The sequence below is a fragment of the Agelaius phoeniceus genome, chromosome 13 (assembly GCF_051311805.1).
Source record: "Agelaius phoeniceus isolate bAgePho1 chromosome 13, bAgePho1.hap1, whole genome shotgun sequence".
Lineage (NCBI taxonomy): Eukaryota > Metazoa > Chordata > Aves > Passeriformes > Icteridae > Agelaius > Agelaius phoeniceus.
Window position 1 is genome coordinate 2243804 of NC_135277.1, and position 23679 is coordinate 2267482.

General features: G+C 45.1%; 1 protein-coding gene across 7 annotated transcripts in view; it reads left to right on the forward strand.

Annotated features, from left to right (window-relative positions):
- The window catches only part of MEGF11 (multiple EGF like domains 11), a 254466-nt gene that overhangs the window by 217481 nt on the left and 13306 nt on the right, over positions 1-23679 (forward strand). For 6 of the 7 annotated variants that reach the window (XM_077185613.1, XM_077185612.1, XM_077185615.1 and 3 more), the window contains 6 exons: positions 1155-1289; positions 4458-4586; positions 7454-7582; positions 8275-8403; positions 10898-11026; positions 11171-11404. In XM_077185613.1, the coding sequence (XP_077041728.1) occupies positions 1155-1289; positions 4458-4586; positions 7454-7582; positions 8275-8403; positions 10898-11026; positions 11171-11404 (885 nt within the window). Of the gene's footprint in view, positions 1-1154; positions 1290-4457; positions 4587-7453; positions 7583-8274; positions 8404-10897; positions 11027-11170; positions 11405-17319; positions 17439-23490; positions 23558-23679 lie in introns of all 7 variants that reach the window. The other variant, XM_054641787.2, reaches the window with a different exon arrangement.

Consider the following 23679-nt stretch of genomic DNA (forward strand, 5'->3'; position numbering starts at 1 on the left):
CCAGGTTGTTTTACAGCCACTGCATCATCAACCAACCTGTCAGCTAAGCTCCAGCTGGAAATGTGCAGTGGGGTAAGAGCCTGACACCCTCTGAGAACATACAGTCCACAAGAAAATTCTCATTTGCTGGAAAAATAGAACAGACATGATTTAGTAACCACTGAGCCAGAACTATAGAACAGAGAATCACAGGAGTAAAAATAAAAACATATAAAGTTATTTTTACTGTCACTTACTGCAATTTAACATTTCTTTGTGTTATCTATTGCAGTGAATGTTTGGACAGTGGATGCTTTTTCACTCTACATGCTCTTAAAAGCAAAAATCTGCTTTTAGAAGAGATACTGAGCCATAATCCTGATTCTATACCTGATGTACAAAGTCTATAATAATTTCAGTCCAGGTTTTAGGCAAAATAAGCACACAATTCATTACAAGTTTACTCAGCTATTGCTATGATTACTGATTCAAATCAGGTGATTTTGTATGGTGTTACATAATTACCATTATTGGCTTCTCTTCATCACTTGATGGCTGTTGCTCCTCCCATGAAATGTAGAAAATGACTGCACCAGCTGAGCACAGGCATTGCACCAGATAGGTTTGGAAATCCACTTTTGGTATAGTGGTTTTGACATAAAATATTGTTTCCTAATACACCTTCTCTGATTTCTTGACTCAATTTCTATTTCTTTCTGAGTTTCTGGTTTTGTACATGCATGCCAGTGTTTCTTTTCCTATCTATCCTAAAATCTTTGGAATGTGTGTTATTAACCATATCTGCTGTGGGGTCTCAAACATCTTAAACTTCTGTTTTGTCAGTGTTCAGGTTTTTTTGAGTAGAGGGACTCAAATGAGTGTCCTGAGAGAGAGAGGCTGCTGAGAACTCTGCTGTGGTATTAAACAGCCAAGGACTTCCATGAGGAAGGAAGGTGGGAATGTTTGAACACAGGAGCAGTTTTACCAGAGCCTGCACTTTATTAGACATGGAACAATCCAACAGGCCTCATCATTTCAGTTGTCCACAAAATTGTGCTTGATGAATTCAGAAATATTGGTTTGGGATTAAGACAGAGAACTCTCAAGCTCTGAGTGACGAGAAAACGCTGAAAAACCTGTGACAAACCAATATTTCTGGTTTGTTCTATTTTCAGTTTGCCCCCCCGGGTTCTACGGGCACCACTGCAGCCAGCCGTGTCCCCAGTGCGTGCACAGCAATGGTCCCTGCCACCACGTGTCCGGGCTGTGTGACTGCCTGCCGGGCTTCTCGGGGCCCCTCTGCAACCAAGGTACCGCCTCCCCTCGGGCAGCCGCTCTGAGCGAGCCCCGTCCCCTGCTCCCGCCCTTCGCGCTTCTCTCTGCAGTGTAGATCCCGAGATCTTTCCTTCAGAGGGAAAATGCAAACAGGTACTCAGTCACCCTCCTGGAAATACGATGTGCTCCTGGTTTCATAAATAATCCAGCTCTGCCACACTGGATTGAAGTGCCTGTGGAATGAGACACCTGCTGTAAATACATCAGCATCCAATGGCTTCATTTTTCTTGCTGCTCAGCCTGTCCTCACCTGAATGTTGAGAGCACCTTCCTGTGATCTTTGCAGCAGGACAGGGAGGTTCTGGTTAAGGTACAGGCCAGCTCAGGTGAACAATCCCAAACACCCAGTTGTGCACCAAACCTCATTGACACTGTGCAGGACCTGGCTGGGAATGGCTAAAACCATGGACACAAGGAAAGTTTGCAGTGAGGCAGAGAAGTGAGTTCATTTTCACAAGTGAAGAGGAACTTCAGCTCCCCCAAACACCCATCACCTTTCTGTACCTTTCAAAGTTCCACATTTAACTCCTGCTGTCCTTTTCTTCCTAAATGTACCCTCAAAATCCCTCAGCCTTCTGCACTCTCAGTTGCTGCATACTGCAGTGGGTATTTTCTACACAGATATTTAAAAGAAGTGATTTGTAGTGGCCACTGCCCCTGCCAGAACAGAATGACACTTTCAATGACCTGCTTTTCAGTAAGGTGGGATTGCAGGCAGCAGTTACCCAAAATCATTAAACATAGATTAAATATAACCATGGTTTTTTTTTCCTGTGCTGTATAGTCAACTAAACATTACACCAATTAATTTATTAAAATGAACGTTTTTCAGTGCATTTGTCCATTTTATGTGAAAAGTTAGCCAGATTTCAAAGCATAAGCAGGTCTAATTATCCTCTTAAGAAAACTATTTTATTTTTGCTCAGATGTTCAGCACTTCTGGTTTTACTTTGAAATGTTGATCTATCTAGCAAATTAATCTTAAAATATTCATGTCCTAATTAAAATCAATTTGTGTTGCAGTTTGTCATAATGAGTTAACATGTAACTTTATTTTGTAGAAAGAAAAATGCTAATTAATTTTCCATTAGAAAAACGTGAAATGAAGATTTCACTTTGGAATTTTCATTTCCTTGTGCCATTGGCAGCAGGAACGTTCTTCCACCAGCAGTATGTGGATGTGAAGAGCTGTGTAACCCCCAAAACTGCACAGGTTTACTCAGTTGTGCCAAGGATTCCGAGCTGCAAACAACTAAACAGCTGTTTTGTGAATATCTTTCACAATCCCAGAGTGAGATGGGTTGATAATAACTTGTTATCACTGCTAGAACACACCTGACATCCCACAGGGACTTTGGGAGTCCCACTTCAGAGCTTTCTGAGCTAATTAACATCCCAATCTGTGTTGTACAGTCAGGCTGCTGCTGAAGAAAGCAGCATGAGGTCTTGTTTTACAGCTCTCTAAAAATGATTGAGACATTTAGAAAGTGCTTGGATTTGGATCTCACATCTTCACAAGTCTCTCTGTCAGTCCACAACCAGGTTGTTTAAATTAGGGAGATCCATTTTGTCATCCCTCTGTGCTGCCATTCCAGAGACAAGGGGAGCTCCCGTGGAGGGAACCCCTCTGCCAGCTCTGCCTGTGTGCACCAAAGTGTGACCTGGTCCCTTTGCCAGCAGCTCTGTTTGGATCACAGTTCTTGCCCTGATCCACCAGTAATCCATGGTGCAGAACAAATCAGCTCCTCTTCAAAGGAAGGCCTTTGAGGATTCCATTTTTTGTACATACAAACCCCAGTCTTCATCGAGGTGCTGTTGCCTATCTCCATCTCAAAGATGCCATAAAACAGTGCCTGGAGCTGCTTCTTGCAGAGCACTGGAAGGGAATATTGGTGTGGCCTGTCCAGGAGCCTGGGCTGAGAGATCAGTTCAATTTTTGCTGTCTGTGATAGAAGGGTTCTGCTTTCCTTCTCTCTTTGTGTATTCTTTCCATCCTGGCTGTGTATTGTGTTTAGTTTTATCTCTTTTCACTTAGGAACAGTTCTGTTTAGCACACAGTGTGAAAGCCAAACCCAACTTTATCCACTCCTACAGATAAGTCCATAGTCTATAGAAACACAAGCAGAAAACAATACTCTGCTCTTGTAAGAGCAGAGGATGGCATATTATATAAAAGCCAATGAATCACAGCTCAGGATTTCAATCTGTGGCTGATTCACAGTCAGGATAGACTGAGGTCACCTGCAGGGACTACTTTTGAGAAAGTGAGAGAGGCTGAAGTGGTGGAACAGCTGCATAATTCAGGGAAGTGCCTTAATCACTTTTTTGACATCGCTATTATTTACCAGGATCCAAGTCCAGTTCCATTTGTTACCCTCTTTGCAAAGATGGACTATATGTTTTATCTTGTTTTGAAAATACATCTGTTTTTGTCAGGGAACACAGCCAATAAGAGCCCAGAAATGAAACATTTCATTTGTTACTGAGCAGAGCCTTCCATCAACTTTAACGTTAAAGATTTCCAATAATTTGGTGGGAGGTTGAAGATCTACATGTCTATTAGTTTCCTGTCACTGTGCTTAGGATGTGAGAGGATGACTCTGGAAAAAAATTGAGAGTTTCTTTTCACTTAGGTGGACACACAGGGGGAGGTGCTGATTTTGTTGGGATGCAGCACATTTGTTAAATAGCTCCCAGTCAAACAGATATATAACATACATAAATATAAATATAGATAAAATCCTTGGAAACCAGATCAGTCCCAGCCACTCACTTGTAGCTGCTCCTCACTGAATTCTCCTAAGGTTTTCTTGTTCTTTTCCTCTCCTGATGATCCCTCTTCTCTGTTTTGTCTCTCCTCTTGTAATCCTTCCATACTGCCCTTCAATAATTGCAATCTTCTGACTATATTAGCTTAATTTTCCAGCAGAAAAATGGATTTTAATATGACTTTTTCCTATTGTTTTTACTCCTGGGATGCAAGCAAAATGGGCTCAAATACTTCTCCTGCTTTCCAGAGGAATTTTGCTTCATCAAAGAAAAACTATTGTAATTAATTTTATCTCTAATTGCTAAATGTTGAGTCCTGTGATTTCCTGCCATTCCCTTTGAAGAGGCTGCAGTAAAGTGCCTTGTGTTTGCAGTGTGTCCCAGTGGGAAGTTTGGGAAGGACTGTGCTGAGGTGTGTCAGTGCACCGAGAACGGGACCTGCAACCCCATCGACGGCTCCTGCCAGTGCTTCCCGGGCTGGATCGGCATGGACTGCTCCCAGAGTAAGGGACATTCCCCTCCTCTGCCTCCAGATAGCCATTCCTGCCTTGGTTTGCTGCTTTCTGAAAGTTAGAGTCAGAGTCTGGGGAAATCCCTGTTGTATTACAGCCAGTGCCTTACTCTCTTTAAAGCAGATTTCTATTAATTAATCTAAGTTAGCTTTGGATTGAATTGGTTTCTGCATTTGGAGTTTGCAGAAGCCCTGACTGGCTTTTATTCCAGGAAAGGGAGGTCACAAGCTCTTATCAGAAAAGAAAGCTCCATGCTCCCTTTTAATTTCTAGCTGGATTCCTTTTTATTTATTTTTTTGTAATAATTTTCTTTCAGCTATTACATTTAGACATTATTAACCAGTAAATGTTTTCATGTACCAAATCCCTCGAATTGAGAAATTAGGTAGCTGAAATATTTCTATTAAATGTAATTTAATTGTAAAAGTCAATGTGGCCTTGTAGGGATGAAGGATTTCTTTCTGAAAATTGCCCAGGTAGAAGATTGGCATTTGCTGATCCCAAAGTGTCATTTCCTGAGAGCATCCCTTAATTGAAGCTAGATCACAGAGGGAGGCAATATCCGATCATTCAGAAATGTTACTTCATATTCAGGATACAACTAGCATATTAGACAGCATTCCAGAGGAAAATATATTAAACTCCAAGTGATAAAGCAGGAATCGGATAAAAACAGACGGCTGTAATTTTGCTTTTATTGTGTGTCTTCCACAGGCAGAATATTGCTGTCACTCAAAAACAGCAGGAAAAAAAAGGGAAAAAAGACAGAAAGCTGTACATATTCCTCATTATATTTAGCCATCTAATTGGGAAATGTCTGTTAGTGTCTGTTAACCTTGAAAAAAGGTGTTTTTCCTTACAGAGCAAGGCAGGCCAGGTCAGCAGGAGCAGTTCAGCAGGCAGCACCTGCCTGTGGGCACTCTGGGTTCTGGATGAGCAGAGGGGGACGTGGCTCTTTGCTCAGTTGCTCCTTGCACACAAAGGGAGCCTCTCCCAAGGTGACCCTGTCCCACTCCAGGCTCCCTGGGCACCTGGGCTCCCCTCCCAGGCTATTTCTGGCCCTGTGTTAACCTGGAATGACCTGGACTTGGAGCTGCTCAGGAGATAATTTTAGCTCCAACTCCAGAGCCAGTTCTGGATTCACTAACAGCTCCTGCAGCTCTGCCTTAGAACAGCATTGGAAAAGTATTTCTGGTTGCTTATAGCACAAACACTTCAGGCCAAATCCTGCTCAGCTTTACATTGTGTGAGTCCAGTGACCTTTTGTGTGATTTACGTCATGGCAGAGTTTTTTTGGCCATTCATTCTGGCTTTAGAGGTGTCTGTCAAATGCCAGAAACTTCCATTTATCATCCATGGAGCCATTGGCATCCATGGAAATAGGCCTGGTGTCTGTACTTTCAGGTTTCCTGGGAACTGTGCCTTATTAATTCATGTCTTTAGCAGGAAGCAATGGAAAGTGCTTTTTAAAGCAAAAATATAGTTGTTATATTGAAGGCCTATCATAATTTCGGATCTTTTAGTCTGGCACTAATAACAGTAACTTACTGCATTCATTTTTGGAGGGAGGCTTACAATAACTTTTTTTAATGTATTAATATTGTACTTGTTGAAATATAAAATGGACCCAGAGATTTTAATTTAATATTAGCCCCCCAACAACAATAGCAATCTGAATTTGTGGATGTGAATTCATACTGGAAGAGGTTTTCTTTACATTTTTTTCATGATTGGAGTAGCACTCTGTGCTTCAAATGAATGTGGTAATTTTAGTGGTTGATTGCATAGCAAAGTAAACCTGAATAGCTGGGCTTTATTATGCAAGAATTCCAGCATGTCAAAAAGAAAATTAAATTACCTCCATATCCTGCAACCCTGCCTAAATTGTCCTCACAGATAATGCCAGTGAGGCATGGAGAGTGCCACAGCACAGAGTGGGGTCATGTTGAGGGTCACTGGTCACAGCAAGGACCTGATCCTGCCTCCTGCCCCACACAGAGGATCCTGGAATGGTTTGGGTTGGAAGGGACCTTGAAGCCCATTCCATTCCACCCCTGCCATGGGCAGGGACACCTTTCCTTATTCCAGGTTGCTCCAAGCCCCAGTGTCCAACCTGGCCTTGGACACTTCCAGGGATCCAGGGGCAGCCCCAGCTTCTCTGAGCACCCTGTGCCAGGGCCTGCCCACCCTCACAGGGAGCAATTCCACCCAAATAACCCATCTATCCCTGTTCCCTGTGTCCTGTCCCTCCATCCCTTGTCCCAGGTCCTCTCCAGCTCTCCTGGAGCCCCTTTAGGCCCTGGAAGGGGCTCTGAGCTCTCCCTGGAGCCTTCTCTTCTCCAAACTGAACATTCCCATCTCCTCCAGCCTGGCTCCAGAGCAGAGGGGCTCCAGCCTTTGCAGCATCTCTGTGACCTCCTCTGGACTTGCTCCAGCAGCTCCAAATCCTTCTGCTGTTGTTCCCCAGGGCTGGAGGAAGCTCTGCAGGTGGGGTCTCACCTGAACAGGGCAGAAGGGCAGAATCCTCTCCATCAACCTGCTGCCAAAATCCCTGTGCCAGGGAGAGGTTACAGGGTGGCAGCAGGGTTTGAAGAGCAACTGATGGCTTGGAAGGACCAGCCACTGCCCAGGGAGCACTGGCCACTGTCCAGGGAGCACTGGTCACTGCCCAGGGAGCACTGGTCACTGCCCAGGGAGCACTGGCCACTGCCCAGGAGTCACTGCCAAGTTCAGCAGTGTGAGGTTCTGCCTTTGCTGATGTCTCACAGGTTCTCCCTTTATTGTTGCTCCTCCACAGCACTAACACAGGATCATTGCTTTCTTTTTTGTCAGCTGACAAATGTTTTTTATTTTCATAGCTTGTCCCACTGGGTTTTGGGGCCCTGATTGCTTTCATTCATGCAACTGCCACAACGGAGCACAGTGCAGCCCCTACGATGGAGAATGTAGATGCACCCATGGCTGGACGGGGCTCTACTGCACTCAGCGTAAGCCTTTCAGAGACAGGGAATCTGTCAAAGTATGTGCTGCTACCTCGTGTCTCTTCCAAGTATTGCAGTTTTCCCTGGAAAACCACATGCTCCTTCCTCCTGATAACCTCACATCACCCCTAAGAAAATAGTCCTGAAGCTTTCCAAGGTTTTTTTATGCCTTTGGCGCTCGATAAAGGAGGGGAAAATCATTTAGATTATTGATTCATTGTTAGAATTTGCACAGTCAGTGTCCCTGCTTGTTAATGCCCCAGTATTTATGGTCTGATTTAGGAAAATGGTAGAGATTTCTCACCCTAGTGCCAAATTACCGGTATGAAAGAGGAGATCCAATTCTGGTGAGCCTTTTAAGAAGGTTCTTTCACTTGCAAATAATTGATTGATCCCTGGTCTTGCAGAGTTTCTGTTTAGCATCTTCTTTCACTTCTTGAAAATGTAGTTTGTATAGATGGGTCAAGTTTTCATTCTTCTGAAACACTTAAGAGGCAATTCTGTAAAGATGAGAAACATTACTTCAAGAAAATTGTCTGTCACAGTATCTCTGCATTTAGACCATCAAATAAATGTCATTAAATATACAGAGGCTGAAAATCCATTGATTTATACGCCCACACACTTTGTGCTGATAACACATCTGAATTTGACTTCCAGCTTATTTCTTACTCTTTCCTTGTCCTGCTTGCTGAAAGGTTGCCCAGCTGCTTTTTATGGGAAGAACTGTGCCAACGTGTGCCAGTGCCAGAACGGGGCCGACTGTGACCACATCACCGGGCAGTGCACGTGCAGGACGGGCTTCACAGGCAAACAGTGTGAGCAGAGTAAGTGCCAGCCTCCTCAGTGCCCTCCTTCTCCAGAGAGGGGCTGTGCTTCACAATTCTTGCACAAACTGGCTCTTAAATGAGGTGTTGATGTCAGCAGGACAATGACCTCGGGCACCTGATATAGTCCATAGGGAGGAGAGGGCAGCTCTGGAAAACTGGACAGTCTGAGCATAAAGAAATTCACTGAATCCCTGCAAATTGGGCCTTTCATTGCCAGGCTAAAGTTAGGTGAGAGAAAGTAAATCACTGCACTCAGTGTTGACTGGCTGGGGCCTTCCCAAAAAACTCATACCTGGTAATACACACCCAGCCCTAAATCTGCCTCAGGCCTTGTGAATGCTGCTGAGAGCAGCAGCCCCAGGTTTCCCAGTGCATAAAGACAGAAGGGTTAAAAGGAATAGGTCCCTTCTGCTCTCTGCCTTCCAAAGAATACTGGGGATATGGGCCTTTCCCACAGAAGTTATGATGTAGACATGGACCAAAGAAAGATTCATCTTTACAGTGAAAGCAGATCAAGGGAAGCAAGGTTGCTTGCCATTTTGGGAAGGGTCTGTGTTTAGCTTGAGCAGTGAGTGTTTCCCAATGAACCTCAATTCCCTTGCAAGGGATCTGGAATGTCTTCCTGGAATTGTTATCCATGTCCCACTGGAATATTTAGCAGGCTGTGCCAAATGGCTTCTTAGAAGAACACAGAATGAGGGTCCTGGGAAGAGGATGTGCTCTGTGTGTGTGTTCAGTGCAGTAATTCACAAGGAAATTCTCACCCACTTACTGGGGTTCTAAACCCAGGTGACATCCACCTCATCTTCCCAAGGCATTAATTCCTCACTTTTTTTAGCAGTAAGGTAATTCAGTAACATTCCTGACAGATTTGCAAGGGAAGGCTTTTTAACTGTAGCTTGCTACGTGGATCTTTATGGATGTATTTGTGCATGTAACTTAATTCATAAATATGTTTTTGCACACACTTGCATTCAGCAAAGTGATATCTCAGGGCCAAATTTGTGTGCTCTTGGGGGATTGCACATGGCACCACTGTAACTCTGTAAGTGGCCAGCTTGGTGGAATTTGGGGATGCTCTTCACTGCAGCCACAATCAAAATAGGAAACTAAAGAATACCACAAAGAACTGCACAATAGCAGATTTTATACAAGGAGCTGCTTTATGATTTGATCCCTGTATAATGCCTGAGGCTTTCTTTTCTATCCAAACTACAAATGTATTTATTTACTTGTTTTTCTACTGTTTAATCTAAAAGAATCTCTTCATTAAGGCTCCTTCCTTCTCCAAATCCTGCTGAATGGGCAGTCACACTGCATTGCAGATGAAATGCTTAATTGCAGGCATCATTTCTGTGGTGCAGTCCCAAAATTTAGGCCTTATTCATTTTAAGTAGGCTGCAGGCTAATAAAAGAATGATCATTAATTGTAATAATTCTATTTTTTTCTTTGTTTGAGTACCAACAGATTAAATATACAATTCTAATACACACTGCAAATCAATAAACAGATACTGGCTATGGTTCTGTACTTAATATTAAATTTTGGCTACCAGAAGCTACTTTGAGGCTGACACTGGGGAGGTGTTGTCATGCAATGAAAAACCTTTGCAGTGACACACAAGGAGTCACATCTTGAACAATATATTCCACAGGATCATAGCAAGGGTGCATGTTCTCAGTAATGCAGCTTCTCCGTGGAAGTAAGTGACAGACATTGTTTCTTTCAATTTATTCTTGAACAGTGCTTCCAGAAGTACAGTAAGCTGCCTACAGATTTATTGTAATAGCCCATCATGGTAATTGCATGAATAAATTTCTCAGCTGGACATTCAGTCTTTGATAGAAACACAAAGACAGCATAGAAATTCCTTCTGGATTAGGAACCCTGACACTGAAGCAGAGCAAATCAAACCATTCAGATGCTCAGTTCTGAAATTCCACCTGCAATGTTCTATTCCTATTCTATTCTGTCCTATTCTGTTTCCTACTCATCCCTACCAGTTCCCATCCTGGCACTGGCAGGGATGAGTAGGAAAGTATGTGAGGTTTGTTTGGTAAAGGCTGTAGGGTTCATAGAAAGGTTCATTAAATCTTTTCTTTGCAACTCCCTCCTGAAAAAATAAAACAGGTAAGTTTTTAAGGTTAAGTTAAGGTGAAGAATGCTGAGCTCTGTTGTCTGCAGCTTCTGAGCTCAAGCTCTGTTAAACCCTGAACATTTGTAATATACATCAAGTCTTCTAAAGCCTTTGTGCCTATCATTGATTTCATGCTATGAATTTTCCAGAAAGTTACAGTTTAATAAGTAACAAACTGCACATAGAATGCATTTAGCTCCTCCTGCTTTAGACTAATAATAATTTCACATTAGGGTGTTATCCTAGAGATCCTAAAACCAGGGAGACTTCTCTACCACATTTCCTTTGGCAAGTGTTGTGCCCATTCCCAAAACCAGAAGAATTCTTTCCAATGTTTTTCTTTGGCTCCCCAGAGTGCTCTCCAGGAACATTTGGTTATGGTTGCAAACAATTGTGTGAGTGCATGAACAATGCAACGTGTGACCACGTCACAGGCACTTGCTACTGCAGCCCAGGCTTCAAAGGAATCCGATGTGATCAAGGTACGGTGGAATTTTCTCTGTAAAATCCCTCTCTCCCTCTCTCTCTCCCCCTCTCCAATGATGTAGTTAAAAAAACACAGTGTTTCAAAAATGAAATGAAATGCACGATTCAATTTACAGTGTGTTATGAATTACTTTTAACAGCGGCTCTTATGATGGAAGAATTAAACCCCTATACTAAAATTAGCCCTGCTCTTGGATCAGAGAGGCACTCAGTGGGAGCAATCATTGGAATTATTATTCTCCTTCTAATTATTATGGTCTTGCTGGCACTCTTTGTGTGGTATCGACGGAAACAGAAGGAGAAGGGCCATGACATGCCAAGTGTATCTTACACTCCAGCCATGAGGATGACTAATACAGATTACTCACTTTCTGGTAAGGGTCTTTTTATGTTAATCAAATCCAGACTCATATTCCTGTCTGTTGGGGAAATACAAGTTTCTGTGATGTGTAACATGTGTTACTGAGCCTCAAAAATAATGACACTTCCATTCTTCCTCAGAATGCCGTGATCTTTAAACACATAAATGGGACAGGAAAGTAAATATCAAACTGATTTAAGCTGTTTTCTGTGTGGAAGTTGATATGGGATATACCTAAGCAGGAAATATGCTGCATGGAATTTTGAGTCATGTGCATTCCTGTTGCAGTGCAGAGATGTTTCCCTTTGTGAAACCTTGGGAAGCCTTTATTGGTTTGAAGAATGGGATTGGCTGGGTCAGTCATAAGACTTTGGTTTTGTCTGTGCTGCAGTTTGTGATTTGAGGTGTCTGGTTGTTGTCACTCTCTGCTGTGTGCAGACCAGGTCCTTGCCACATAGGCAGCTGGTGGGAATCATCTTCCAGGAGCTGAGGAAAGCAGGAGAGAGGAAGAGGAAGGCTCTTCAGGATCAAAGCATTCTTCCTTCTTTCTGTGCTCTGCTCCTGCTGTGGAGAACAGCTTTTCTTGACAGATTGTCTAAATTTTGGAGGATGTGATCTCCTTTTCAATGCTGTCATTCTTACTCATTCCTCTCTGGCCAGTACCAGGGATGATGCCAGGCAGGAGATGGCTTTACTTCCTTCTGGTTTCTCCACTGTCTCAGTGGGGATCTTCTCAGGGTTTACTGCCCTCTGACTTGTTCTCTTCCTTTTAAACGGCTGAAACTCCAAGTCCAGGTAAATACAATGCCCTGGGGCGGGCAGAGGTTGGCCAGCAGCTCTGCTTCCCCAGGCCTGCAGTGCCTTTTTCTTTCTGCTTTTTACTCTAAATGTACGAGGCCTCTTGGCTTCTCTGCTGTCTCAGGGTGGCACAGCTGGAAGCTTTTTATGGACTTCCCTGCCAAAGATTGCCTGGAAGGAGCCTCTCCCATTAAACCAATGATAGTGATGCCTGGCTGCTGTAATACCTGGAACTCAGTCATGGATCTTCTCATGGCACAGTGACTTCAGTCCTCGTGCCAGGGATGTTTGCCTGCCATGGTGTGTCCCACATCACGGGCTCTCTGCTGAACACCATGGACTAGTTTTATATCTAGAACACTCAGTAGAGCATTCCTTCTTCTGATACCTACAAATGGGGGGAGAAATTACCATGGAGCTCTTTTCATTCCTTCTTATTTTTGAATTTTAGCTTTGCTGGCTCTTGCTTAAGCTGCCCATCCTAAAGAGCTGAGGGATCACATCCCTCATCTGCACTGAACCTGGGCTCTCTTTTGTTCCTTGGACTGGGAGTTTAGCTCTGGCCCTTGTGGCATTGCTGCTCTGTGTCAGGTCAGTTTGTAAAAACCCTGAATACCAGATCCTCAAACTCAGACAGCACCAGGTCAGGGGGTTTCATGGGCTTCTCTAGAAAGGAACTGGATATTGGTTCTTTCCTGTTCCCCTCAGTCAGTGCAGAGACTAGGCCTTTTCTTTCCTCTTACTTTCTTTGTGCAGTCCTTCTAGCAATAGAAATTGGATCACTCAGGAGGCTGCAGCAGAGTGGGGTCAGGCATCTCTTTCTGGAGGTCACAAGGACAGTTTTCTTTCTCCTTCCCCTTGGAAAATTCTGCCATCTGAGCTTGCAGAGGAAGATTAAGAAGATAGAAACACACTGCTCCATCTTCAGCTCATTATAAATTGCCTGCAGGTACCAGCATTGTTTCAAGTTTTGGGTTTTGCCCTTTTTAGAAGGGCATTTAAAAATTCTAGACAAGAGCTTCTGAAAACTCCCTGCCAAATCCTGATTGTCCTCCAGTACATTCCCCTGCTGAGACTTTCAGTAACTGCCCCAAGTTTGGCCTTACCAATGCTGCTTCTCTTCCATGGAGCAGAGGGGCAGGAAAAGGTGCTGATGTGCGCCTCCCTCAGCAGAAAGAGGAGAGGTGGATAGGAGACAAGCTCACAGAAAAGGAATATGTGGCTGGCAAGAGAACACGTGTGTGTCTGAGGGCAGGTGTGTTACAGAGGATGCTGAAGGACACCAGTGATGCCTCAGGTTTTAGATTTTATATTTTTCACATTCTGTGCTGCTTTAGTCTGTACTTCTGAGCTTCACATGAGGGCATGGTGAGCTCTGTGCACAGAGCAGGGACACAAAACAATTCCTGCTCCAGCTGGGCACCAAGGACAAATGACCCAAACCTCAGCCCAGGAGCACAAACCCCGTGGGCTGGAGAGAGAAAAACAAGCAGGGTGGGACTGCAGGGGCTAAAGCTGGGATGGGACAATGAACTGCAAGGTGCAAATGGAGCAGAACTGATCCCAGGGACAGAGCCCGTGCCCGGCCGTGCATTTTGGGGCCATTTGGGTTCATCTTGGGTGCAGCCCTGGCTGGGCTCTGGTGCTGCCCAGGGTGGATCCATGGAGAAGATGCTTTGAATGAATCCCTGCTTTATTCTGGAGCTCTGCCCAGCCTCTGCTCCAGGGCAGCCTTCCCAAGGCATCAGCAGCAATATTGCACAGAGGGAACAGGGATTCCAGCCTTCACCTGCAGGTTTGCTTGTGGATTAAAGGCAGAATACCATGGAGATGTGCTTGTCCAATGGATATAATCCCATGTAAACCCATGTACTTTGGCAAGAATTTCACCTGGATGGCTGCAGCTTCCAGCCCTCTGTGGGCTGTAACATTATGGCTCTCCTGAATCACCAGTTGTTCTTGTGCCTGTTTACTCTTATTTGGGTGATGGTGGTGCTGTTTCTGAATAGAGTCACATACACAGATCCCTAGCTCCTGCAGGCAGCAATTTCCTCCAGCACATTTATTTCTGGAGGATGTTTTTGGTCTTTAGGTCCTCAGCTCCTGTGAGGCTGATAATCCATGCATATGTTTGAGAGAGATTATGAGGAAAGGGAAGGGAACCCCCTGAGCAGCCCTTGGACTCTTTTGCATTTGTGGATGAAGGATGTGGCAGCAGAACACACACTTTGCCCAGCAGCCAGAGGAGAAGAAAACCACCTGTTCTGGGAGGGCTTATCCACAGCACATAGATCCAAGAGCAAATTTTTCCAAATAAGCCTAAAATCAAAATGGTGCTCCCCAGCCCGAGAATGCCCTACATCCAAAAAAGATTTTGAAGTGCAGGTTGTTTAGTTCAAGGAGATGGGGCCAGAAGGGAAAACTGTGTGGCAGTGCTGGAGAACAGCAGAGATTCCTTCGTGGGACTTTCACAAAGACTTGGCCATGGGCTGAACTGATGTTTGAGGTCTTGTCAAGGTCTTAGCAAACTTTCTGATAGGGGTGAATCCTCTGCTGAGAGCCAAGAGCTAAGCAAAGCTTAACACAAATAAAGCATCATGGATCCTGAAGCCTAGACAAGAGATTCCAGAAATGATCTGCAGATGATGGGTGGTGGGAGGTGGCAGAGTGAACCCTCCTGTTTGGAGCCTTCAGCCGTCTCCCTGACACTGTGTGGGCAGAGAAGACCCACACAAAGAGAAGGAAGCAGCTCCATTTAGCAGTTGAGAAGTCTGGGTTTGTATTTACTGCAGAGTGCTCACTTATTCCCTTTTTTGAGGCTGGGCTGGTGCCCAGTTTCCAGAATACTGTCCTGCAGAATGGGGACTGATGCTCTCTGTGCACCCCAGATTCCAGGCTCAGAGCAGGAGCTCAGTCTAATTCCCTTTAGGCATTTAAGTCTTTCCTTACTGTTCAGACCAGAATAAAATTCTCACCTTTGGGAATAGAGAGATTTTTTGTGGGTTGGGTTTTTTGGGTTTTTTTTTTGTTTTTTTGGGTTTTTTTGTTTTTTTGTTGTTGTTGTTGTTGGTTGTTTTTAAACAGGGATAGCATTAGATTTGTATTTGATGTATTTCCAGCCAGCAGTTACAAGAGCTTCATGAATAAATGTGTAGAAAATGGACTGTGCTATCAAGGTAAATCAGCCTGGGTGGCTACTTAAGTATCAACCAGAGGGAACTGTGTAGCAGGAGTAATTCTGAGTTCAGGCTGCTGCGTGCAAGGGGGGGAAGAAAAGGATTTTGGGGGATGTGTACAAGCTCAGAATCATTAATTCAACACTGTGCTAAGTAGTAGAGCACTCTGGTAGAGGTTTATTGCAGCTCATTTTGGGTGCAGAGAACAAGCTCCAGCCAGCTGAGAACTCACCTTGTCTCAGGTGGCTCCTGGTGACATGGGTGGGGACCACAAACCCCACTGCAGAGCCACAGGGTCCTGCTCTTCCTTCAGCTGCTCCTGGCCCACAGCCAGTGGGTAAGGGAAGGGAGAGGGCAGAGGTGACTCCACCAACACTCTCAGAGCACAGAGACACAGATCCAAGTGTCCTGTTTAACTGGAACCATGAGCTGTGGGGAGGAGGAGGGGCCCTTGAGCCAAGGCCCCTGAGCAGGCTCAAGGCTGTTTGGTGGGGGGCACACACGGACATGAGGGGTGGGTTCCAGCCCCAGTTCCCACTGGCAGACCCAAGAGAGATGTGTTTCCTGTTGGTTTGATGGTGAAGGTCACAGAGTTGTAGCTGGGGGAGATGGCAGAGCCCTGGCAGCCTGGCTGACAGATGTTCAATGCAAAGGCTTCAGCTCTGGAATCACATCCTGATCTGAGATCATTTGTCAGCAGCAACTCTGCAAAACAGCTGGGACTCAAAGGCTCTGCACTTACCACAAAACAGAGCTGACCTCGAAAATCTCATTGCATGTTTCAGCAGAAAAGCAGTGCTTGGTCAGAGCTGCACATGCAGGAGCAGCTTCCCCTGAGCCCTGAGCCACAGCCCTTATGTAAGAGACACCCTGCAGATAAACCCACTTCTTGGAAACAGGATATTCTGCAGTAAATTAGGCTCAATCTAGATCTCCACAAGATGTCAGCAAAGCAAAGTGCATGTTCAGAGTGAGGCGGATGCAGAGGGCAAGGAGAGGAGGTGATGGTGGCTGGGGACCCCAGGTCCCTGTCCTTCCTCAGCCACGGCTGCCAGGCTCCAGTAAAGGTGGAGATGGGCTCAAGCAGCCAGCCCAGCACTTCATTTCCCTTTGACATGAAGGTGCTCCCCACAACCAACCTCTCTGCCTGCACTTTGAGCCCATGCCTTAGCAAAGCCCCTTCATTTGCTCCTTACAGGGCCTCGATGTTTAAATGATGCTGCTCCAGTTGGAATTTTCCATCTCTTCTCCTGATGGTACTTTGAAACATGTACCTATTTGTTATGCAGCTGGAACCAGATTGGGATTGATGTTTTCATTAGAACTGCCACTATAAATATGATGCTTTTCTTGGTAAATTATTCTGCTTGGTAAATGTGTTTATAACTTAAATTGAGGAAATAGATAAAATGTCTCTGAGCATACAGTGTAACTGCCCAGGTTTGCCTTTCAGGGCTCCAGCTTTGGTTTTTGAAAAGCCTTTACACACAATAGAAAGCGTTTTGGACTCCTTGGTACAGTTATAGCACCTTGATTTCTAACATTACTCCAGGTTTTGTAACAAAAAGGTTTCATTTGTTTCAAATCCAAGACTGCCCAGGGGCTCTTCCATAGCTTAAACCAAGGAGGCAGCTGTGTTGCAGCCCATGCATTTCCTGAGTTCTGCCTCCCTCCCCTCACCTGCAAAGCAGCTGGACTGTCAGGAATGACTTTATTAACACCTTCAAGAAGATAACACTGTATTATTAAAGTATTTTGGTTTTTTCTCTTATACTTAATGCTAATAGTCAAGAGCTTCAGACCATAATGCAGGATAGATTGCATCTGCAGATGTTTTAGAACACCCAGTACTCCAACAAAGATTCCTAAACTAGATTGTCTCTACCATGTTTTCAGTTTCTTAAGAACTGTTGTGGCTTCCAAAGTATTTTGTGCTGACTTGTTTTCTTCCCAGATATATCCCAGGGTAGCAGCAGTGTTCACTGTTTTTCCAATCCAAGCTACCACACTCTCTCATGTGGGGTGACTTCACGCTTCTTTCCCAGTAATCTGGATGGAAACAGCTCCTGGAAGGTAGATATTACCCCACCCCAGTGCAGCAATGTTCTTATCAGTTCAAGGAAATCAAGCAGAGCAATGCCTCTGGGGCCCTGTTGTCTGCCAGCACTACTTCAAACTCCAGGGTAGCATTCCTGATGTCCCAGACACTGAAAGGTTGGATTTCCCCTTCCTGTATCTTCCCAGTCTCTGGGAATGGGAACTGGAGTCTCACCCTGTCTGGGTCAGCAAGGCTTGGTGTCTTAGCAACTCTGAGGTATGTTTGCTTCTCAGAAGAGATAAATATCTCAATAAATATCATTATCCTTTAACACAACACCAGTAAATCAATGAAGCATTAATCAGTAATCTCTCTTTGCTGTTTCATTGTTTCCCACATCAGACACACAAATTCCCTGCTGACACAGACAAGCAGAAAGGTGCAAGAAGGTCCCTGGAGTGCTTTTGAGGACTCGTGCAGGGACATTCTGGGAGCTCTGCTGACACTCCTGGCTCTCCAGCAGAGCTATTCCAACCCTCTCACTGGAACATCCTGGAGCACTTCCCTTATCATTTGTTGCAATTGATTCCCTCAGACCATTCATGAACAACACTGACTCAATTCAGCACTTTAGCAGTAAATTTAGATGTGGCAAATGGTAAAACAGCTCCTCCTGTGGAGCCTTAATAAGCCCAGGTGAGGCAAAGCAGAAGGAGCAGGGCAGAAAGGAAATGCAGTTGATTTCATCAAGGTTGTCAGCTTTAAAAATGATGGTATTTCAGGCTGTGTCACCTTAATCCAAATGTAACTATTCACTGGAATGCCATATGAACAAGATTAATGCAAAAAAGACAGCATTGTACAGGACAGGCAAAAATATCTCTACATGTGCTCCTGTAAGTAATTTCTTAGTTGTTAAAAGAAAATCTCATTAAAATGTAATAAAAAGGCTGGCTCCAGAGATTTCTCAGAGAAATGCTTAGACAGATGTGTAAATATGTTTTTTGATGTAGATGGTCCCCTTGCATCATGAATTTTTGCTCCCCAAATTGAAAGTGCAAATGCTCATAATGTCAAATTTAGGATGAGTGTCCGTCTGGACCACTAATCCTTTTGCAAAAATTTAAATCAATTCAGAAAAGGTCAAAGCCAGCACCTATCCTGGATTCCCAGCCTGCAGTGCCATCTTCTCACAGAACTACTTCAAAAATTAAGCTGCTGGAAAGGTTTAATCCCCACGTGTGCTTTGGGACTCGCCTGGAAGCTGCTCCCCCTGCTGCAGCTCTGGCCATTGTAGTCAGTCAGGTTGTCCTGATAATCACTGAAAGACCAATAGAAGTGGTATTTTCAGGGTATTTATCAAAATATATGGCCTGATATTGCCTTTAGATCTCCCACCATCTCACTTATTAATGAGAATGCTTTGCAGTGCTGAATAGCTGAGGATGGCCAAAAATACACTTTGTCTGTCTGCAGCTCTGCAGCCAAGTAAGACAAAGGAGCATATAAAGCCCTAATAGCTGCCTTAACGAGTTCATTTCCAAATCAGTTTGCCTGGTGCCATTCTCACTTTCTGCAGAGAAATGTGCACAAGTTGTACTTGGAGGATTCATTTCTTTGGAGTGCCAGCTGGGGTCACAAAGGAGCCAGCGCAGATGCAAAATGAAAAAACAATGGCAGAGGAATGTCTGAAGTGCTGAGCCAGACCCGGGATGTGTTTCCTCCCTGTGCTCCAAGGAGATCAGGCCTGGGGGCGCTGGGCTGGAGCCATTCCTGTCTCAGAGGCTGGGCAAAGCACACAGGCAGGACAGCTGGGAGCCCTGCTCCAGTTTGGGGAGAGTTTTCTCTCCTGTGCTTCCCTGCCCTTTCTTTCTGTGTTTTGCCTTTTCTCCCCTCTTTTCTTGGTGATCTCTCCACTCTATTATCTTTTTTATTTCCCATGTCCCTGTTCCTATTCTCTTTTCTCCCCCAACCCTACACATATCATTCCTGTTTCCTTCCTGCTCTCCTCTCCCATCTCCAGGATCCCTGCCTGGGGGCTGCCAGCACTGTGTACTGACCCTGCTGCAGCTCCCAGGGTGGCACCTCTGGAGGGAAGGAGGTGGGTGAGGCTTTAGCAGGAGCTGAAGGGCCCAGCCCTGCACTGGGGACAGTTTGTGACACGGCTCTGTCTGCACAGGATGGAGCAGGGCCAGGTTTCAGCCGGGGGAAGGATCTCACCTCCTCACGCCCCCTCTGCCAGACACACACTTGGCCACTGCTCAGGTCCTGAAGGTGAACCATTGGAGCTGCTGAGAGACAAGCACCAGTGGAGGCATCAAACCCTCCCCAGTGTGTTTGGGGCTGGGGTTGTGCCAGTGGAGCACAGACTGGAACACAGGCAGGAGGAAAACAAGTGGGAGGATAAGGGGGAGCCTATCAGAAGAGACTGAAAAAAGGCTTGGCTGCTTTTATCTGGCAAAATGAACGCTGAGGGGGAGCATGATTGCCATCTATAAATACAGCAAGGTAAACACGAGGAGGGAGGAGAGCTATTTAAGTGAGATGACAGAGCTGGCTCGAGAACAAATGAGGATGAACTGGCCATGAATGCATCGAAGCTGGAAATTAGATTTCTACCACCAGATCAGTGAGATTTTGGAATAGCTTCCCAGGAAGACTAATGGGACAAAGAAATCTGATTACTGTTAAAATGGAGCTTGATCAGCTCTCTGAGGGATTGTGTGCCTGGGTGTTTGCAGTAAAAGGCAGCTGGACACACAGACTGGGGGATCCAAGCCCTTGCAGTCCTGTCCCCAAGCCTGTGCCAGGTGCCAGCAGGAGCTTGCAGGGCTGAGCTTCATCTCTGTGCAAGGACCCCAAGAGTGGATCTGCAGCTCTGAGGTTCAGGAGGTGGCTCCAGCATCTCGGTGCAGGCCTTTAACTCCCAGCACTTTGCCACAAGTAATTGCTCTTCCCATGGGAGAGAGCTTGGCAAGTCAGCTCGGGGGAACTGCTGGAACCATTGGAGCCAAGAGATGTTTTACTGTGACTTTAACTGAAGCCAAACCCTGACCTTTGCTTATGAGCTCCTACAAGTAGGTTTGGCCTTTTTTCTCATGACATGTGCAGCACCAGCTAGTAATGATGCTGCAAGTTACCAAGGACCTTTTGCCACAGAATTACCACAAATTTCCAAAGCAGATAAATGGAGATTACATACCTCCATACCTGTGTCTTCAGATCAGAGCTCTCATTGCTGAACCACAGACCAGATTTCAGATGCCAAGGACCTGTTTTGTGCAGAGGGTGTTTGGCAGGACCACTCACAAAATCCCTCTCAGGGCTGTAATGCCAGCTTTGTGTCCGAGTTTTTGAACTAAGTGCATGAAGTAAGAACAAATCTCTCTTACCAAGCTCTGCAAAGTTCATGAAGAATACTCTGTGTAAAGGATGAGGCTGCTGCAAAATGGAGGATTCTCACCTTGAGCTTTTGCAAAGCTCATAATTCCACCTTCATTCCCTTCCAGCATCGCAGCAAAAGTCCAGGTGTTGGTTTCTACAGACATCATAAAAATCAATTGCTATTAGGTGTCCTGATTTTTTTAAAGCCAGCAGTTTCACATCTATTAAAGGAAGTCCTAAATTCTACCAAAGACTTCACATAAAATTAGAAGATGCAAAACAGAGGTCACTGGAAATGGTCTGACTGGATGTCACCCAGCTAATAAAAAGGCATTCAGTACAGAAAGTACCATTTAAGTATCTCTGAATAAAACTTGCCCAAGAAAAAGGAGGACTGCAAATACAGAATGGCTGCAGCACGTTGAGGATGGGCATCTAAAACTGAGCAGCACAAGCTTGGACCAGGAAGATCTGAAGTCAGTATTTAGGGAAATAAATGTCAAATTATTGATTGCACTCCTGCAGGATAAAGGTATGATGGAATTCCTGCCAGCACTTCTTTGCCTAATCACCATGGACTTAAAAACCTGGGCATTGACAAATGGCTGGTGGTGATCAAGTGGCCACTGTCATCTATCCAGCTGTTTCAGACAGGCAGATAATGACTTTGTTTACTCAGGCTGGTATCTCGTTGATCTTAAAGGAAACGTTGCCAGATATGAGGTAGTTTTAACCAAATTGCTAAAATTACCAGCCTGGAATTTTAATGGATAAATTTACTATGAAGGATTTCTTCCTCCAGAAAAGCAATTTTGCTTCACAGTAAAAATTGAAGTATTTTCTATCTTAAAAAAAAAAAAGTTAACAAATTATAGTGTGCTAAGAAATGATAGTAGCACAAAGAGACACCTATAATCACATTCAGGAAAATTGCATTCAGAAAAACTTAGAAATGTCCCCAAATCATTTCATTTAAAAAATCAATTCTAGCCCGTAGCTCTTCATGCCAAAATTTTAGGTTTGTGAGCTGATTTATAAATCCTGCAAAGCCACATCTTTTAATAGAAACCCCAAGACTTTAATAAATGTGCTCTAAGTGGTGCAGCTGGGTTGAAAAATCAGCATTTGTGTTCTGGCTGCAAGTTTTGAAGAGAAGAATGAAGCTGTGAGCTCTGCTGAGGAGAACTGATGGTGCCAAGGGCTGAATTCTTCCCAGTGACCACATTCCAAATGGATCTGCTCTTAATGCCCCTGCTGGGCTGTCCAGCTGCCCCATCCATCCCTCATCCATCCATCCATCCATCATCCATCCATCATCCATCCATCCATCCATCCATCCCTTCCCTCATCCATCCATCCATCCATCCATCCATCCATCCATCCATCCATCCATCCATCCATCCATCCATCCATCCATCCATCCCCTCCATCCATCCATCCATCCCTGCCTCTGCTGTCTGTGTGTCCATTCCCAGTTTGGGAAGCACAGGGAGCTGCTGGATGATCAGGAAATGACTCCTGGGCTCTCCTGATTTCCTGCAGAGCTTCCTCAGTGCCAGGGACAGCGGGAGCACTGCGGGCACAGGGACAACACAAGGATGCTGTAGCCCAAGGTGGGGTGGCAGCAGCACTGAGGGCTGTTGGAAGGGACTGTGGAGGGGAGAAAATGCCCTTGGAATGTGGCTGTGGGTGCTGGGCCCCAGCTGGGATTCAATATCCCAGTAGGCATCAACACATCAGTGGAGGGTTTTGTTCCAAGTCTAAAAACCTATTAAGACAGCTAAGCAAAAAAGAATGGTAGATCAGGAAAGATGAAATGTTGTGGCAATTTTGAATACTCTCTTTCAATTTTAACCTCGTTTTTGTTTAGCATTTTCTTGTAAATCCAGTAAAATAGCTGAGCTGAATGCTTCCAAACACAGCAGGAGGCTTCCCAGTCTGGAAGCAGACACAGGAGGGCAGTGATGGCTTCATCCCTTTTCAGAAACAAGGCTGGGATTTGCTCTTGAATTGACACTTCCTCTGGACCAGCCGTATTCCAGCAGGTGTGGCTTTCAAGGGAACAATGTGAGGAGGAAAGCTCAGCAGTTTTAGCAGCTACAGCTATTGCCAGACCGCCCTGCAGGGCTCAGCTGGTGCCCACTCATCTGTCCCAGCGCAGTGGGACATGGGCTCCTCTCCTCTCACTGCCCACTCTGGGAGGTGCTGTCCCAGCAGCAGCACCTGCAGGGCAGCTCTGGACTCTCCTCTTTGCTGGCAGATGCACAGGGGCCTTTGTGCTCCATCATTGCCAAAGTGATTTTCCTTGAATTGAGAGAACTCGTGGCCCCTGCACCTCCTGTCAGTGCACCCCCAGCTCCAGGCAGCCCCTCTGTGCATGCAGTGTAGGGGTGTGATCCATCCATCTCCATGGGGTTACTTTGGAGTGTCACCCCACATCCACAGGCACCCCAGTCGTGGTTCCAAAGGAAATCCTGTGCTCTCCAGCATGTTTGTGTTCATGGCTTGGTGAAGTGACTTTCCTTTGTGATTTTCCCTAATGCTAGTGAACAGCTGTCCAACTCACACAGATAAAGGGCTGAGATGCTGAGGCCAAGGCAGGAGTCACCTCCCATTTTTATTCCTGACATCCTTGGGCTGTAGTCTGGGGTGGGAACTGTCTGTCTCTTCCAGCATTAACCCATTATCATACTTTTTGAACAGCTCAGTAACAAAATCCTTGACAGAGAAACTGCAGACTGGAGACCCTACAGCTATCTGAATGAACTAGGTCAGTAATTTTTAAACACTTTAATCACTTTAGTAGACTTTAGAGCAATTCCAAATCCAAATCAGCCTTTCATAAAGGCATTAACAATAATGAGGAATATTGGTGTTGTCTTTAGTTCACAA